The 19,543-nt window shown below is 43.0% G+C and overlaps 1 protein-coding gene across 2 annotated transcripts in view; it reads left to right on the top strand.

The window, feature by feature from the left end:
- The window catches only part of LOC144989167 (uncharacterized), a 136,156-nt gene that overhangs the window by 5,312 nt on the left and 111,301 nt on the right, over positions 1–19,543 (top strand). For both annotated transcript variants that reach the window (XM_078941319.1, XM_078941321.1), the window contains exons 2-3: positions 5,896–6,354; positions 14,694–15,188. In XM_078941319.1, the coding sequence (XP_078797445.1) occupies positions 5,896–6,354; positions 14,694–15,188 (954 nt within the window). The remainder of the gene's footprint in view (positions 1–5,895; positions 6,355–14,693; positions 15,189–19,543) is intronic.

Genomic DNA, 19,543 nt, shown 5'->3' with positions numbered 1-19,543 from the left:
TAATTATTGATTTCCATTGTATTTATTTCCACTACCAGCTGCGTGCGTTGACACAGCCTCCCGCCAGAGGATTTTGTGTTGGGGGGGGGGGGGGGGGGGGTTATTACTGTTTTCTTTCACTCCGTAACACCAAACATGAACACACACTATTAGGGTTCAATGGAATTCATTACGTTTTGTTTGGGAACTATTTTGTACTGCGCAAAGTTGCGTATGGTGTCAATTCAGCGCCTAAAGAATTGTGCATCTAAACAGTAAAACTGTGCATCAAAACACCAAATCTGAGAATCAAAATGCTATAATTTGCAACCAAAAGCTATAACCCAAAGCACAATCATATTTCTCAGTTCCCGATTTGTTTTCTTGACATTCTGAAATCCTGTTTTTGAGTTACAGTTTTATTTTGAAATCCTCTTTTTGAGTTGTGCTTTTATTTTTTTGCAGTCTTGATTCTAAAACCTTTCTACATGTTAAAACACCGGCACCTGTGTACGAAGCGTAGCTGCTCTGATGCTTGGTCTCATAGTGCCGACGGACATTTTACTCTTTCATCACGGCAACATCTTCAGTGTAAATCAAACAGACTCACTTTCCGTTGATTTCCTTAAAGAAATATTCATTTTCCCACCGTGTTTGAAATCTTCCAAACTCACTTGCTATCTTGCATTTCTTCTGTGCTGCCATTTCTGGTGACTCGTGGTAAATATTCTTCTTTGCTTAATTTTGTTTGGTGGAGAAACACCTTTCTGTGACCGACTCCATCTAGTGTTGAAACTGAGAAGTGCATGTGCGGGCCATATTCAATTATTTTTTCAAAATTTGCTGCTGGCCAATAAAAACAGACCCGCGGGCCGCAGTTTGGACACCCCTGCATTAAAGTCATGAAAAGAGCTGAAAACCCTGCTAGCATTGAGCTAGCTAGCATGCTAACACAGGAGAACAATGGTGATAGTTTGTCAAGCAACATCTTAATTTCTAACATCTTTTTTCACTAGCAGCTACTGGTGGAGCTCCTCATCTGACTGTGCTGGCGTCCTGCATAAAGTACACGTTTGATCATTTAGTATAGCAAAATATTTGAAAAACATGAGAGACTCACCCTTTGAAAGTGGTCTGTTGACGTAAGACTCGGTGTTGTTCGGTAGCCAATGAGCTTCTGGATGTCGGGGCTGTACCGCCTCTCCTCCCCTTGACTGACATGTCGCTGTTTTTTCACGTAGAAAGGTTTTAGAATCAAAACCGCAAAAAATGAAGGTGCAACTCAAAAAGACGATTTCAAAATAAACTGCAACTCAAAAACAGGATTTCAGAATAGCCAGAAAACAAATCGCCAACTGAGAAATATGATTGTACTTTGGGTTATAGCTTTTGGTGGCAAATTATAGCTTTTGGTTCTCAATTTATGCATTTATAGCCTTGGCTGAGGCCCTGCTGTGGAGGTGCCCACACTGGACTGTGCAGCTGACCCTGGTGCAGTGTGGTGTGGTTTAGACCTGGGGCCTGTTGCACAAAAGTAGGATAAGGGATTAAGCCAGGATATCTTGGTGATCCTGGCTCAATTGATCCCCAATCCGGTTGCACTAAAGCTGGATAGGGGGCAGGAGGATATGTTATGGTATAAATTACCATGGAGATTTATTCTGTGGAGCTAGCCTGCTCCAGACCAGGCTAAATTCCAGGATCTATTTCATCTCATCCCTAATGTCAGTCAGCAGTCGCCACAAATGGAAACCAATAGTTATTTCACTGCTCACTATACATTGTTATCACATATAACTAGACCCGCTGTCATTATTTAAACGTTTGTGATCATTAATGTCAATCATTTTGGATAAATAATGAGTTTTAGATGATGTTGCTATCATTAGATAATTTACAGTTTCCCATAGACTTTAAGGCTATATATAAAATGATAGAATATTAGGGCCACAGAGGGAAAAAAAGACAAGTCATAATATTGTAACCAGTTGTTTTAAAGGAGGACAGTTGTTAAAATGACAGATGTGGGGCATTTCGTGAAATTGTCCTTCAGTATGGTTTCATAAACGAAGACATGGTGATGTGCCAGAATATGAAGTATCACATTGTCATAACTATCAGAACTGTAAAAAGAATATGTTGCTTTTCTGCAGAAAGAACCAGCCTCATAAATTTATGACTTTATCCTTTTTCCTCAGTGGGCCCTAGAACCAGGGCTCCAGACTAACTTTTCTCACTAGGAGCACTGTGGCCCCTAACTGGAAATTTTAGGGGCACAACCAGAAAATTTAGGAGCGCATACCGTAAATCAACATGCTAACCAGGTCTACTCATTTCCACTGTATTACTAATTAATACTTTAATAATAGATGCAGAAATTACAATGTGCTGTTTCTAATTCAGTGTCACATTTTATTCTGCACTTTTGAAGATGCAACAACAAGTTAAACTGACATCACCATAGCTGTCATGACAAAAAAAATAAGTAAAGAAAACTGATTGAAATTCATGTTGGCGACACCAAATATGTGCAGCCAAGATGGACAATAAGTGTGTTTGAGATCACCCAGGTGGACGCAACGCTGCGCAGATCACCTGGTGAGACATATATTTTTGGTTTTGCTCCAACATCAACTGTCAATCATCACATTAAAAAAAAGGCTACATACATCACAAGACATTAAAATAATCAAAAAATATATAATAACACAGATCATACTAAGGGGGAGAGGAAGATTAAAACTAAATTGAATGTTAAGAACAACTCCAACTTCCTGTTCTCCTTCAGTCTTGCTGCAGGTTCGCCTCCCCCCCGGTCTCCCCGACGATCCAGGCGAGGTGCTGGTTCATCTCAAACACGTCTATCGTTGCATTTTCCCCACGTATTTTCAGTGTGTCTAAAACTAATGTTGTTGTTGCTCGCACGTGTTTAAAGTTCAAGCCCCGTTAGCTGTCACGCATGTAGGTGTGGGACATTTATTCTCCTCAGCTGACCCGACTCCCGCGGGAGCGGTGTGCTGCCGTATAATCAGCCGTGGATGAGAACAGTTTGGTTGGGGTTGATGCGCCGCCGTAACCGTAACCAAAACCTAAACCTTCCTCCGGTTCTGTGTGACCCAGAGAAAAGTTCAGCACGGACTGCATGTATTTAGAAAATTACGAGCGAATAAATACGTTCTTAAAAAGAAAGTAAGGAACTCCTTCATGTGGTCCGGGGAGGGGGCTGTCAGGTTTACTGCTGTCAAGCCCTGTCATTGTCACGCCCCCAAGAGTCATATACCCCACTGTGATTGGTTGGTCAGCTCAGCGCACGACAATGTAAAATTGTCATTCATACAAACTTTCATATTAAGCCGGGGGCTGCAAAATATCATCTTGGGGGGCCGCAAATAGCCCACGTGCCGCGAGTTTGAGACCCCCGCTGTAGACTCTGGCACTGGTACACTAGCCGCAGGTCGGAAGAACGAATCAATAGTTCGCTTACTCATAGCTCATACGCACATATCAGTTTGTCATGATATTTGTCTCCGTTTCCTTCCCACAGATGTTTACGCACGCTCGATTATCTCTAGGCCCCTCCCCCTCCACGCATTTTAGCCACAAACAGCGGCTTTCCCTATTCTTCACACACGCAGTGGGCGCCTCACAGACATGCATCACGCGAGTGTGTGCTCGCTTTTCATGAGTGTGTGTGGGTGTGTTTGCGTGCGTGTGTGCTCGCGTCTCAGATTATTTCATTGCTCATTGACGTGCCCCTTTCACGTTTAATGTGTAAAAAATACGTAGGGTGGGGGAGGCAAATTTACTGGTCGCACATGTGCGACTGGATGAAAAATTCAGTCGCACACTCTCAAATTTTGGTCGCAAAATGCGACCAGTTGGTCGCAGTCTGGAGCCCTGCCTAGAACTCTGTCATATAAACAAATACACATTCAATATGAATATAAAAACACAATGTGTAACATTATGTTCCTTTATTGAATAAGGACAAAACAAAGCAGGTAAACTACACTCAAAAAACGTTCACTTTGAATGAACATAAAAAAATTATGGAAATGATTTCCACATGATTAGATAGCATTACTTGAGCAAAAATGAATCATATTGGTCCTATATGTACTTAGGTTCAAACTAATAAATTTAAGTTGATTCAATCTAAATACTGCAGTTGGACCCAACTTTAAATTAATATTGTTGCTCACTCTCAAAAGATAAAAGTTGATCCAACTTAGTTGAATCACTTCAATTGGTCACAACTCATTAATTTAAGTTTATTCAACTTAAATTTGTATGACTACCCAACACAATTTATGTTGATATAACTTGATTTTTTGCTTTTTATTTTATATATACATCTGACATTGATAATGTTTTCGAAAGTTACAGCCTATAACTTTCACATCAAAGACATGAAATACGCAGCAAAGTCCCACATCACAAGACAGGAGTTCCAATACCACGATTTCTTCCTTAAGCATAGTAACTTTAATATTGTACCGCACAAGGGGGTTGGTCATCATCCTCTCCCACACTCTAACTCATGGTGCAGAAAAATAAATAAACATATCAGTTTAAATCACTAGTTAAAACAGAGTAAAACAGCTAGACAATAAAACCCATGGACAAAAACTCACACTTAGACCCCAATCTGCCTAGATAGACAAAGAAAATGGAATCCCACAATTCCTTGCGATTACTAATGTATCCAATTTAACGGTATCATGTTGGATCAACATGATTGAAATTAGTAACTTTTAAATGGATTATTTTTATGTATGATCGACATGATTCATTCACGTAAGATTTACAAACAAAACATTTTCTGGTTGAAATGACAAATTACATTTTCATAAAATTAATTGGCCGGTAATTTAATTTAAAAAGATTTTGAGTGTGCTTTATCACTGTGGCGGTGTTGCCTTTCTTCTTAATTATATCTTTTACCTCCTCGTATGCCTCCATGAGAATTTGAGCTTCCGACGGGGAAAGGTACGCGGCTCTAGTTGCCATGGTAAATCAGTTCATCTGTGATCTGTGGCGGGGTCTAGTTGAGTGAGCCGTGAGCGCGCACCTATCCAGGATTGGTTACACCTGGCTTGATGCATCCGTGTCTGCTCATCCTGGCTTGGTCTTTGTGCAACCAATTAAGCCAGGACGCACATGTTTCGGATTCATTGAGCTCAGCTCAGTCATTTATCCCGGATGTCTTAATTCTACTTTTGTGCAACAGGCCCCAGGCCTTAGAACAGTTACACACACACCAGACACACATACACACACACTGAAGGAGGAGGGTTTGGGGGAAGAGAAGGAGGGAGGTAAGAATGTGTGCCCTGTGTAGGCTACCGCACTTTGGTGGGACACAGCCTGGGTATATATATGTATATATAGGCAGGCAGGCAAAGGTGGAGCCTTCTGCCCACTTTCTTCATGGGTGTGAGGCTCATGGCTACCAGAAAGGTGACAAAGTGTCTGCAGTCTGTTTATTACTGGGCAATATAGAATATTCTGAAAAGCCTCACGCGCAGCTACAGAGTGGTCCACTGCAAAGGAATCAACACCCCCCCCCCCCAACACACGTGTGTGCGCTCCTTCCTCCTACACACGCAGCGCACGGACACACACACACACACACGCATAGTCATTCTACAACACCTATATAGTTAGTTCATTATGTAGATAGTTAGTAGTTACTGTTATCTGTTAATAAAAGATACTTTGTTTTAATTGTATTCATGTGTAAAGCGGCCACCAGGGGATTTTGTTTTCTTTTGAGGGGGGCCTGCGGTTAACCGTGACACCGCGCCCCCTGCTGGTTCATCACTGTGGTGATAAAAAATCCCACACCATCACAGCTCTATCCAAAAGCCCTGTAAACTAATAAAATTCTCCTTGTTGTGTTTGTGTTCCCTGCAGTTCTCCCCCAGCATTGGATGACTGAAGAGGAAGATCAATGCAACCAGCAGAGGAACTTCAGAGTGGAACAGGAGGAACCAGAACATCCACAGATTAAAGAGGAACAGGAGGAACCAGAACCTCCACAGATGAAAGAGGAACAGGAGGAACCAGAACCTCCACAGATTAAAGAGGAACCAGGGGAACTCTGCATCAGTCAGGATGAAGATCAGCTTGATCTGAAGCAGGAGACTGATACCTTGATGGAGATTCCTACTTATGAGGAAGATGAGAAAAGTGAAGCAGATCTAAACAATCAGCAGAGCTTTAATGTAACTGATAGTCAGGATGAAGAAGGAAACCAACATGAAGAATCAACATCAACTACAGCCGAAGAGACAGACCAACAGAACAGAGATCAGAGGAAGAGGAGGGACAGAAGTCATGTCCAAAGTGTGGACAGCTCTCACATGTCAGCAGGTCAGTGTGACTCTGATCTTCATCTCCACACTATCGGTATGTTCACTTCAACAACGGTTCTATCTTGAGCTTCAAGCTCTCCAAACATGCAGTCCATCAACAGCGTGTCCTGGAAGAGTCTCTTCTGTCCCTTCCAGTTGAAAAGACAGTAGACATTGTTGGTCAGTGCAGCCCACAACATTCTTCAAATCAGATGATCTTAGTTAGTCCCTCCAGCTAACGACAAACAGGAAACCTTAACAGATCAAAGAGAAAATTGTTAGCAGATAAAAAAGTCCAATCTGTTTTGTCGTCTGTGGTTCTAAGTTTGTAGTTCAGTTCTTTTCAGCAGATTTCTCTGTCAAACCCAAAATCCATCTAAACCTCTTTGATGTCTCCATGTCTCCAATTCCAGACATTCAGACAGATTCTATTTCCAAAACTACATTTCAAGCTAAAACCCAAAGACAGGGTCCTGCTCATGGATCTGCAGACAGAAAAGATTCAAACCTGAACACATCAGTGAAAAACTGCTTAGTGTCAGAATTGTTCTCCATCTTTTCTGGACTGATTCTTCCTCCAGTGCAGCTTCATCTTCAAATCAATTCAATTCAATTGTTTATTTCAAATCAAAACAAAAATTACATGAAATAAAATAAGTCAATACAAGACTGAAAATTTGATTTGAAAGGGGATTGTGCCAAAAACAGTGCAAACTGAGGATGATCAAGGTGCAGGTAGTGGGCTGGTGACTGACTAGACATCGAAGTGTAGTTTAAGGGGGGGAGAAGTTAAAGGGTGTTCAAGAGTCTGACTGCAGAGGGAAAGAAACTGTTCTTGTGTCTTGAGGTTCTGGTCCTGATGGTCCTTAGCCTCCTGCCTGAAGGGAGTAGTTCCAGTAGGTCATGTCCAGGGTGAGAAGGGGCGGCAGCTATCCGGCCTGCACGTCCCCGGGTTCTGGAGACATATAGTTCCTGGACAGATGGGAGGCTGCAGCCGATCACCTTCTCTGCTCAGCGCACAATACGCTGTAGCCTGTTAATGTCCCTGTTTGTGGTTCCAGCGTACCACACAGTGATAGAGGAGGTGAGGATGGACTCTTCTATGATGGTCATGTAGCACTGCACCATCATCTGGGCCGGCAGCCGGGCCTTCTTCAACTGCCGCAGGAAGTTCATTCTCTGCTGGGCCTTTTTGAGCAGGGAGCTGATGGATGGCTCCCACTTGAGGTCCTGCGTGATGGTGGTGCCGAGGAAACAGACAGAGTCCACTATGGTGATGGGAGAGTCTGTCAGAGTGAGAGGGGATGAGGAGGCTGTGACTTTCCTGAAGTCCCCTATCTTCTTGGTGTTCAGCTCCAGGTTGTTGATGCGGCACCACGACCCCAGCCGGTCCACCTCCCTCCTGTAGGCAGACTCATCATCATTAGAGATGAGCCCGATGAGGGTGGTGTCATCTGCAAACTTGATCAGTTTAACAGAGTCATGGCTGGAGGTGCAGCAGTTGGTATACAGGGAGAAGAGCAGAGGGGAAAGTACACAGCCCTGTGGAGTTCCTATGCTTGAGGTGAGGGAGGACCAGACGCTCGAATGACTTCATGAATACAGACGTGAGTGCCACAGGCCTGTAGTCATTGAGACCAGTTATGCAGGGCTTCTTGGGGACGGGGACGATGGTGGACAGTTTGAAGCAGGCCAGGACGTGGCAGGACTCCAGGGAGGTGTTGAAGATGTCTGTGCAGACCACTACCAGTTCACCTGCTCAGGGTAGCAGGGGAGATGCCATCCGGGCCAGGAGCCTTCCGTGAGTTTTGCTTCCAGAAAAAGCTTGAGCATCTCCTCTTCTGTCACTGAGAGGACAGTGGTGGGGGAGAGGTTGTCCGGGGGGGGGGGTCATATTGTCCTTAGTGATAGTGGTGGGGGAGGAATGTGGCTCCAAAGTTTCTGAGGAAACCTGTTCAGTGAGGGGGGTGGAGGAGGGTTGTGGGACTTCAAACCTGGCATAAAAGGTGTTAAGCCTCTCAGGCAGTTGTAGGTCGTCAGCAGCATGTTGGGCTCTGGGCTTGTAGTTGGTGATTTGCCTGAGCCCTCTCCAAACAGAGGTGACGTCGTTGACAGAGAATTGGTCTTCCAGGTGTTTATTGTACCGAGTTCTTGCCTGTTCCACCTCTTTAGAGAACTGGTACTTAGCAGCCTTATAGCTCTCTTTGTCTTTTGCTCTGTAGGCTGCTTCTTTCTCCTTCCTCAGTGTCTCAGTCTGGGTGTTGAAGGAAAGAGAATCGTCCGTTTTTGGGTTCTTTCCATCCATGCGTGTTCGATAGTCGAGAGTGGTAAAACAAACAAGGATTCAACCGGTTTAAAAATACACGGAGTTTATTTCCCTGACAATAGTTCTAAAGCACAGATTAAAACATTAATGCAGATATATCTGGATTCTCAAGTAAAGATCTACTGACGCACAAGTTACATGCAAATTACTCGTAGATTTTCCTAAGAACAATGGGAAACTTTAAAACCAGTCTTTTTAAGATGTGTTTGAATCTCCGCCTTCCGGAAAGATCATGGCCGCTGGTCCTCCGCCCCGGAACACTCTGATTCGTCAGCCGGTATCCCTCGTGCTTCCACCGGCCAATAGCTGAAGGTTGCAAAGTCCAGATCCGCTCCGCCTTTCCAGGGGTAGGGGCCATTCACCGGCGCACACAATCCATGATCAAAAGGAGTCCTCCTCTGGTCCAAAGTAAATCATACCAGCCAAACGAATACTCCATCGCCGGCACGAGATCAGAGGTCAGCTTCATCCTCCACGTGAGAACACGAACCTGAACACTTTCCCAAGGATAAGGTGTTCAACCCAGATAGTAGAAATGTAGTCCATGACATATTTATTGCGTCTCTGGAAACTCCTAGATTTGCACAAAGAAGTCCTAGTTGCTGCTGCAACTACAAAGCACAAGTGAAGGTCACTGGAGAATAAGTCCTGTTGAGTTCAAAATGAGTTCACTTCACACTAAAGATAAAGCTATAACATAATGAAGAATAAGATATTAAAACATACATTTTCTACAGTGTGAACCAGGGTTTATCATTGTTATAAGTAACCCTGGTTTTTGTTGGGATGATGCTGTCCTCACAAAACTGAATGTATGAAGTCACAGTGTCTGTCTAATCATCCAAACTGTCTGTGGCAGCTCTAAAAAGAAAAGAAGCACTTGATCTGTTGTCCGTTTGTATTTTTAGACTTGGAAAAGAAAATGATCATTTCTTCTCACAATGACTTTTTCCCCCCTATGGGGTCATAAGGGGTCCATTCACTCAGTGTTGTTACTACCCACCTATATAAATGCTGCCACTTATTTTCAATCAAACTTTATCATTATATACATTACTTGTGTAATGTACGACAGCAGCTACTTCCCGTTCCAAATAGCTGCTGTCGCCAAACTCCAATAGACCTCTATAGAAAAATAGGCAGCTGTTACTCAGTCATTCTAAATAGACAGAATTACCATTCTTGCTGTGAAACATTTTTCCTAATATCTTGTTGCTAATCTTAGTTTTTTTTTAATTGCTAGTTATTCAAGTTATAAACTGACCAATCAGATGCCTCAGTAAAAGGTGTGGTGCCCGCTGGCCCCACCTCTAATGTTTGATTGACAGCTTCTTCCGAGCAGCTTTCAGTGATGGGGGAGCGTGGACTTTGAACTAGCTTATCATGATTGGCAACTGGTTGTTCTAAAAATGTGACTCAGACCGCCTGACTAATCACTGTTGCCTGGCTCAAAATGGTGATTTGATCTGTTGTTGTTATTACCTGCGTTTAGACCAGGGGTCGGGAACCTATGGCTCGCGAGCCATATATGGCTCTTTTGATGGTCACATGTGGCTCGCAGACAAATCTTTAATTATACTTTTTTTTTTCATTAGACCAGTCCTTCTCGGGCGCGATGCGATGCCAGAGGCGCGCAGTAGTAGCGGTGCTTGGAGAAAAAAATCTGCGCCAGCATTATCACTATACTATTATCTATTATTTCACAGAGTTTGTACCACCCGGAAACCTATGAATTGCCGTGCCCAAAACTGCGCGCTCCCGTCTCTGAAAAAGAGCGCGCAGTTGCGGGGACGGGATGTGTGAGGAAGAAAGCTTTGGGTGGGGGTGGGGGGACCGGCAGCAGGTGAATCGCGCAGGGATTGTAAAAACGTAAAACCCGCTGCCCGTCACTCACTGCGGCGTGTGAGTGTGTGTTTGTCTCCGCGTCTGCATGTGAGCCGTCTTTGTCACAACTAAAGAACATTCATACTAATCTAAGATCACGTTTAAAGTCTCAACGCCTGCGTGAAGCAGAAACTCACCACCTATCAATCAACCAGACTAGACCATCAGCAAAACTACCACGAGAAATACTCACCATTTATTAGCAACAGCATAACAATGTTATTCAAAAGAATCCACAGACTTCTTGTACTTTAAAAGTGTTGAAATTTCATCAAATGCACACGTTCACTTGTATATTTAGTGATACACATATTGTCGCGGACTGAGTTTAACTTGGCTGTTGGGCCGCGTTAAAAGTTCTGGAGTTCATTGACCGCATCAAGCAGAGATCTGATTGGCTCCCAGTTCTGTCGCTCAGCCTGTTGTTAGGTAATTTGGACCAATGGGGTTCATCTATGGGCCGAATAAGGGAAATGGGAGGGCTGGAGCGGGAGCAGGGGAATATAAAGTTGGTAGAAGCGCTCTCGTCTCGTCTCGGCGGGAGAGATTCAGGAGTTGCTGAATTAATTGTTCGGCGTTTGTTGCAGTCTGCAGTAACCAGAATAAAGAACCTTAAAAGAGGTTAAGTCTCCGTGCCTCAGTGTGGGAAAGAGACGCTACATTAATGTATGGCTCTTTCGAAATTACATTTAAAAATATGTGGCGTTTATGGCTCTCTCGGCAAAAAAGGTTCCCGACCCCTGGTTTAGACGGACAAAAGTAATCGGTAAGAATGCCTGATCGGAAGAAAAACACGTCATGTAAACACGCCGTTCAGAATATTCTGCCCAGATCCGATTCGTTCGGATCAAAATTTCTTTCCGATGGAGATAGGTTGGTTATGCTGATTGTTGATCGATCGTGTTGCATGTAAACAGTTTATTTGGATCCTGTGTCACTACTGCTGTGGTTTACGTCATGCATAGACGGTGCGGTGCTCCAGCTTTGGAGCACATACAGGACCGACCGGCTGCTCTGCGGCACCAAACTGTGTCTCTGAGCAGAGCAGCCGGAGTGATAGCTCTGTGTTCGAGGACAGGCTGCTGTTATTCCCACGTATTTACGTGCAGCCAAGATGCAGATTGCAGGATTTACCGCATGGATTTTATGTTTTTTAAACAAGGCTAATGTTGTTAGCGCATGTTAGCCCACTCATAACCCTGACTTCTTCCGACTCTGTTCCACTACAAAAAAATTACTGAACACACGGATTAAAAATAAAATGATGATCTAACAGGTGCTTCATTATAACCATAACAATAATAAAGGACGTTTGGAAGATTGTTTACACCGGGACTCATTTCCTCTTCTGGTATTTTCAACACTTCTGCGCATGCCCAAATGATTTATTCTGACCAAAAGTGTGACCATGTGAACGTTTGTTCTTCTCAATAAAAGTCAGAGGAAAGAAACATCTTTTTAATTTTGAAATGTATTTGTAGTTCACTCAGTTGTAGCGTGCTGTGATTCACAGCAGCAGATTCAAGCAGCTGAAATCACTGATTTGAGATTGGAACTCTAGGACAGGGGTCGGCAACCCAAAATGTTGAAAGAGCCAAATTGGACAAAAAAAACAAAACCCAAATATCTCTAGAGCTGCAAAATATGAAAAGCCCTATTTAAGTCTTATAATGAAGGCAACACATGCAATATGTATCTATATTAGCTTTATTATCCTACTATTAAAATGACTAAGTTGCTACAAATACATAATGAGCATTAACGATTAAATGTTTATATGCCCTGCAGTGCATTCTGGGAGAACGACTCGTCACGTGACTGCTCTGTTGTGCAAGTTTAACTAAATTACAATATCAATAAATTATGTTTCATTGCTTTGATAAAATTAAAGAAATGTAATTAAGAAATCCGATTTTTGATGTCATTTTTATTTTGAGGATTCGAACAAAAAACAATAAAATGGAACGTGCAAGACGAGCCCCCTCTGGGAATTAAACAGAGTGCAATAAAACGCAACCTGCGTTTATAAAAGAGAAAAGAACAGCCTTTTGAAAAGGTAAAATATATAAAATCAAATGAATACAGCAAATGCCAAGCAAGTCAGTGTAAGGGTGTAAACGCAGCAGCATCGTCTTCTCTTCTTTTGCTGTACATTTCTGCAAAGACAGTCAGCTGCGCTCGAATGACAGAACAGCTTCAAGCATTTGCGGTGCCTGCAGATTTTCATTCGGCTGGTTTTGGTTGCTTGTCAAAGTCATGTGATCCACCAAAACGTGCAGCTTTTCCAGCCACTCAGCATTTTCCAGTTGCGGGTAGTCCAGGTCTTTGCTTTTCAGGAATGTTTTCACGTGTTCTAAACAGACGACAAAGTGACGCAAAACCTCACCCCTGGACAGCCACTGGACTGTGTTGTGTAGCAGGAGATCAGAATATTCGCTTTCAACTTCATCAAGCAATGCACAGAACTGACGGTGCTTCATTTACATCAGCCACCTGCCTAGCGGTCGGCTAAAAGTAAAAAAAAATAAGTAAAAAAAAAAGCCCTGCTGGTAGAAACGTGTATTGCAGGCTATGTCGCAAATCTTCGTTGACAGAAATGTTGAAATTTAATATTGTAGTGGCAGTCATGTGCATTTTAGGTCTGTTAGCAGCAGGGGATTGTGGGATGCGGTGTCCTGACCTAATTAGGGATCAGCAGGAGCGTTTCTGTTTGCCCATATTTTTTCTCATATGGCAGTTTTGTTGTTCCATCTTAGTTTATTCTTCCTGTTATGTTGTTTCTTTATGTTGCACCATAAGTGTGGGAGGGGGAGAGGTTGATGACACATGTGCAATGTTCAATGTGGTGCGTGTTCAAAATAAGTGGGCTCGTTATGCCGGAAAGAAGACTGTGCTTTCAGCTTCTCCTTCTGCCTCCTCCTCTCCTGAGACTGTTCCGAATCATGCGGTGTACGGGACACGGACAGTTCTCCAGTGCAGCCAGTTGATTGACAGTTCAACTAATTGACAGCTTGGTTCCCGTTTCTCCCGCTGCAAGTGACGTATCTGTTGGACGTTACAATATTTATTTTACTCATTTTCACAGCACTGGAAAACCGTAAAAATGTTTGTGTCTTGTTTTTCCTCCTAAAGAAACTGCATCTCCTGAGCCACGGGTTGCCGACCACTGCTCTAAATGAACACATGCAAATGGTAATTAATCAGTTGGGATTTTATTGTCAAACTTTACAGCAGAGGATTTTTACACACAGATGCAGACTTTTGGTTTGCCACATTCTATTTTACAATTTCTCGCATCAAATCTTCAAGCTCATCCATGTTGACACAGTTTTACCATCCACGCACCCACCAACACCACCACAGACAAGTTTCTGACCCCGATTGATGGGGCCCCAGACCTCGGTGCTGGAGGTGATTTCTAAATAAAATAAATACAATAACAGACATGTGAATGTAACTTTATTAGCAGAATATTCCGGAACAAAAAAATTTGAATGATTAACCCTGGCCTGAAAAATTAACTGCACATTTATTTTTTTGTAGACTGTTCCAGTCGGGTCATGCCGTTTTAAGAGCATTAACAGATCTATTCTGTGGCATACACTATCTTTGAGTAACGATGTCAACACAACAGAGCATTCCCCACACAGGAGAGCGTAAGCTAAGCATTAGCCATGCTGATCCTGTGGACATGCGCACTGTCACCTCCATCACCTGATAGCTGTTGAAGCTGAAGTGCAATGACGTTTCTGACCATGGAAGGCGGATCTTCCTTCGGGGTTCACCTCCCCGTATGGACTTATTGCCGTTCTCCATAACTGAGCTACACAAACTGAACGCGCGCTCACACACTGTCTTACTGCACGCGACACGCTCTGCCCCCCCCCCCCCCCCCTCCTACAGGCAAGCGATTGCAGAAACCAGTGAGAGTCTCGGCGGAATACCACGAGTAGCATTAATTCCACCTCAACGCAAAGTTGATACACTTGCGGGGAAAAAATAAACAAACCGAAAAACCAAAACGGTACGAACGTGAACCGAACCCAAAGTGCCGTACCGAAACGGTTCGGTCCAACTACGTGTACCGTTACACCCCTAGCATACAGTCACTATAACATATAAAATGGCCTCTACTTGTGTTTCTGCAGAACTCCCCCAGTGTTTGATGACTGAAGAGGAAGATCTCTGCATCCAGCAGAGGAACTTCAGAGTGGAACAGGAAGAACCGGAACGTCCACAGACCAAAGAGGAGCAGGAGGAACCAGAACCTCCACAGACCAAAGAGGAGCAGGAGGAACCAGAACCTCCACAGACCAAAGAGGACCAGGAGGAACCAGAATCTCCACAGATGAAAGAGGAACCAGGGGAACTCTGCATCAGTCAGGATGAAGATCAGCTTGATCTGAAGCTGGAGACTGATACCTTGATGGAGATTCCTACCTATGAGGAAGATGAGAACAGTGAAGCAGATCTAAACAATCAGCAGAGCTTTAATATAACTGATAGTCAGGATGAAGAAGGAAACCAACATGAAGAATCAACATCAACTACAGATGAAGAGACAGACCCACAGAACAGAGATCAGAGGAAGAGGAGGGACAGAAGTCATGTCCAAAGTGTGGCCAGCTCTCACATGTCAGCAGGTCAGTGTGACTCTGATGTTAGAGAAAATCCCAAGAAGACAAATGTTGGTAAGAAACACAAACAATCTCAAAAAGAAGAGAAACTTTCCTCTATCAGGTCTGGTAAAAACTCAACAATAATTACTAACCCGTCTGACTACATGGAAACTGGGTCTGATGAAAGATGTTATATCTGTAAAGAATGTGGTAAAAGCTTTTGTAACATATCTCTGTTCAGAATTCACACAAGAATCCATGCTAAAGATAAGCGATTTTCTTGTAAAGAATGTGAGAAAAGATTTAGTCGCAGATGTCATCTCAAAATACACATGAGAATTCACACAGGAGAAAAGCCTTTTTCTTGTAAAGAATGTAAAAAAAGTTTTAATCAAATATCTACTTTCAAACAACACATGAGAACTCACACAGGAGAAAAGCCTTTTTCTTGTAAAGAATGTAAAAAAAGTTTTAGTCGAATACATAGTCTCAAAACACACATGAGAACTCACACAGGAGAAAAGCCTTTTTCTTGTGAAGAATGTAAAAAACGTTTTAATTCCACATCTAATCTCAAAAGACACATGAGAACTCACACAGGAGAAAAGCCTTTTTCTTGTAAAGAATGTGATTCAAGTTTTAGTTGCAGATCTAGTCTTCAGACACACATGAGAACTCACAAGACTTTCTCTTTACAAACAATGTAATAAAGGAATTAGTGTAAACTCTAAATTCTAAACTTTTCTGATAAGAAGTCGACACCTCCACCTCTGCACCACAGTCAAAGACTTTATTTTGCAGGAGGGAAAAATCTGATGGCCTCCATACCATATTGATAAAGTAACTTCATTAGAGGAAGGCACAAGTGAGTATTTAATGTGTCGAAATGATTTTTTCTACAAATGTATTGCAATAATATGATACTCTTACTTTCTATTAGTTTTTTTAGGTTTTCATTTTCTCTTCATAAAAAAGCAAAAAATAATGGATCAATACATTTGAATATTTGTGTAATGATATCAAAGAGTTTTACTGCTGACAAAATATGTACAACCTTTTTATAAAATGAATTGTTTTAGATGTACCTACAAATAGAAATGAGTTGTTTGTTTTGAGTCATTAGAGCTAATTCTTGAATGTCTTCATTATGGTTGAAATGTTTTTTATACATCTTTAATTTTAGGCAAGGCAAGGCAAGTTTATTTGTATAGCACAATTCGTACACAAAGTAATTCAAGGAGCTCCACAAAACAGAAAAATGCATTCAAATCACAATACATCATAGAAATAATCAACATAAAATTTTCTTCAAAAGAAAAGATAAAATTAGAAAATTGATTTAAAAATAAAGGAAGGAAAGGAAAGAAAAGTGCAGATGGGACCTTTCAGTCATATACACGGCTAAAAAGAAATGTTTTAAGTCTAGATTTGAACATGAACACAGAAGAGGCCTGTCTTACGACTTCAGGGAGGCTGTTCCAGATTTTAGCTGCAGAATATTGAAACGCTGATTCCCCTTGTTTAGTTCTGACTCTGGGTATCAACAGGAGGCCGGTCCCTGAGGTCCTCAGAGTACGAGATGGTTCATATGGCACTAACATGTCAGAGATGTACTTTGGTGAGCGGCCATGGAGAGACTTGTACACAAGCAGAGCTGCTTTGAAGTCTATTCTTTGAGGTACAGGGAGCCAGTGCAGAGACCTAAGCACAGGACTAATGTGATCATACTTCCTGGTTCTGGTCACGACTCGAGCAGCAGCATTCTGGGTGCACTGAAGCTGTTTTACAGCTGGTTTGGAGAGGCCGGTGAGCAGGCCGTTACAGTAGTCTAACCTACTGGAGACAAATGCATGAATAAGTATCTCCAGGTCTGGCTTTGACACTATGTTTTTGATTTTGGCAATGTTTTTCAGATGGTAAAATGCCGCTGAAGTTACTGACTTGATATGGCTGTTAAAGTTCAGGTCAGAGTCCATGATTACCCCTAGATTTCTGACTTGATTTGAGGGTTTAAGAGACAGAGAATGAAGGTAGCTACTGACTCTTTCTCTTTGTTTCAGTGGGCCAAAAACAATAATTTCGGTCTTGTCTGAGTTTAGCTGGAGAAAGTTGTTCTGCATCCACGCACTGATCTGTTTGAGGCAGTGGTTGAGTGAATCCACTGGCCCATATTCACCTGTTGTCAGTGACACATAGATCTGAGTATCATCTGCATAGTTGTGATAAGAAATGTTATTACTGCGCATTAACTATCCTAGTGGCAGCATGTAGAGGTTGAACAGAAGGGGTCCCAGGATCGATCCCTGGGGCACACCACAAGTCAAGGCCATGTAGTCTGAGAAGCAACTCCCAATTTCAACAAAGTATTTCCTGTCTTCTAGATAAGACTTGAGCCAATTTAGGGCAGATCCAGAGATGCCAACCCAGTCTTGGAGTCTGTGCAAAAGGATCCCATGATCAACAGTATCAAAGGCAGCGCTCAGGTCTAGCAGGATTAAGACAGAGACTTTGCCATCATCAGTGTTCAGGCAGATGTAGTTGGTTACCTTGATAAGAGCAGTTTCTGTGCTATGATGGGGTCTAAAGCCTGACTGGCAAACATCAAATGAATTGTTTAATAAGTAGGGATGGGTATCGTTAAGGTTTTAACGATACTACTTCTCTTATCGATACTGCTTATCGATCCGGTACTCTTATCGATACTTTTGAGGACGAAAAAAATAAAATAAATAACAAATTAAGAACATAAAGTGTTTTATTTCCTCACTATGCAACAACATTGTCTTTTTAACAAAACATTTTACTTTTTACATGAGAATGTTCCAGACAGGATATTTATTTAATTATTTAATCTAATTGTTTTTATTATTTATGAGTGTTTCATTTGATCTTTTGTCCATTTTCCACAACCTTGAATAGACTTTTCTGTCTGTCAAACACCAGAGTTAAGTTAAGTTAAATGATGGAAACAAATTCACTTTGATGCAGACTCCTTTCTATTTTGCCAACTCCATTTATTTTTCTTTAAATCCAGTAAACCCAATAAATGATATTAATTTTACGGATGACAACTATCATTAGTTATTAATTATTATTAAGTATTAGGAAGCAGCTGATAGTTTTTCGCGGGTCTGGAATCATAAGCGGTGAGTCTAAGCCCCGCCTCTCTACCTGTTTGTTGTATGCTCCGCGTGCAACGCCCCCCAGCACCCCCCCTCCCGCTGCCCCAGCCTGTTCTGCACAAACAGCGCAACATACGGTCATCGTAGTAGCAAGGTGACAGCATGGTCGGCAAACTTAATAATTTTTTTTTTTTTTTTTTTTTTCAACTTGTCCTGTCCAACAGCTAGGCAGACAGATGAGAGCTGAGGGCCTCTTGGGTTGGACATATTTTACTTTAACAAGAGGGGTTATTAATCTTCAGACAAACCAAAGGTATGTCTGAATAAACCCCTTTTGTAATTGAGGCTAAACTTTATTAATTTCAAACATGTCTGAAAATCTTTGGTGTTGGACCGGACGGAAAAGGAAAGAGGGGAAGAAGAGAGAGGGACGTTAGAGAGAGGGGGGGTAGGGGGTGATAATAGGAGGGGAAGGGGGATAAGACCATGAAGCAGCATAAAGCAACAAGTTTACTGGTTGTTAATCATTATGGTAAGGTTCAAATGTAAAAAAAAAAAAAAAAAAAAGGGCGGAGCCTGTCCACACACACACTCAAATGTTATAAACACACCTGTTAGTTGCAAAAATGTCCACCTGTCGACATGTACACAAAACAGATAGTGTTCACACGCATACTTATGCCTTAAAACCAACTAGTGTGAAATATTTCAGTCATTCAGTCTGTTGAGCTAACACCTGTGCTCAGGTGAGTGTTTATGTTCTTCTAAAATGGATGGTGGAACGTGAAAAGAAGGAGGGAGAGTGCCCAGCCATCCCCACCCAAAGACCCCCACCGCACCAGCAGCGGCAGCCGGAATCCCCCCAACGCCACACGGGAACCGGCAGGGAACAACCGCCGCCCGGGCGACCAAGCCCGCCACCCAGGCCAGGGCCAGCAGGGCCGCCGCAAGGCCCCCAGAGCCAGAGAGCAGGGAGGCACGGAGGGAAAGAGGGCGCCGCCCCAGCCCAACCAGGAGAGCAGCCCCCCCGCCGCGCCGGGAGAACCCAACGCAGGGCCCCACCGGAGAAGGACGCCCACAGCCCCAGACGAGCACCCCACCACCACCCAGGAGTTCCGGGCATCCCCCCGCCCCAACCCCAGGTACGAGCCAGGACCCCCCAAGGGAGACCCACTCCGCACTCCAGGCAGCCATCCGCCCGGCCCACGGTTGGTCCAGGGAGGAGCGAGGCAGGGGCCCGCCGCCCCCGCCCAGAAG

The sequence above is a fragment of the Oryzias latipes genome, chromosome 2, assembly GCF_053564925.1.
Source record: "Oryzias latipes strain Hd-rR chromosome 2, Olatipes_Hd-rR_3.1".
NCBI classification, from domain to species: domain Eukaryota; kingdom Metazoa; phylum Chordata; class Actinopteri; order Beloniformes; family Adrianichthyidae; genus Oryzias; species Oryzias latipes.
The sequence above is the reverse complement of the archived record's forward strand: the minus strand, read 5'-3'. Positions and strand labels throughout refer to the sequence as shown.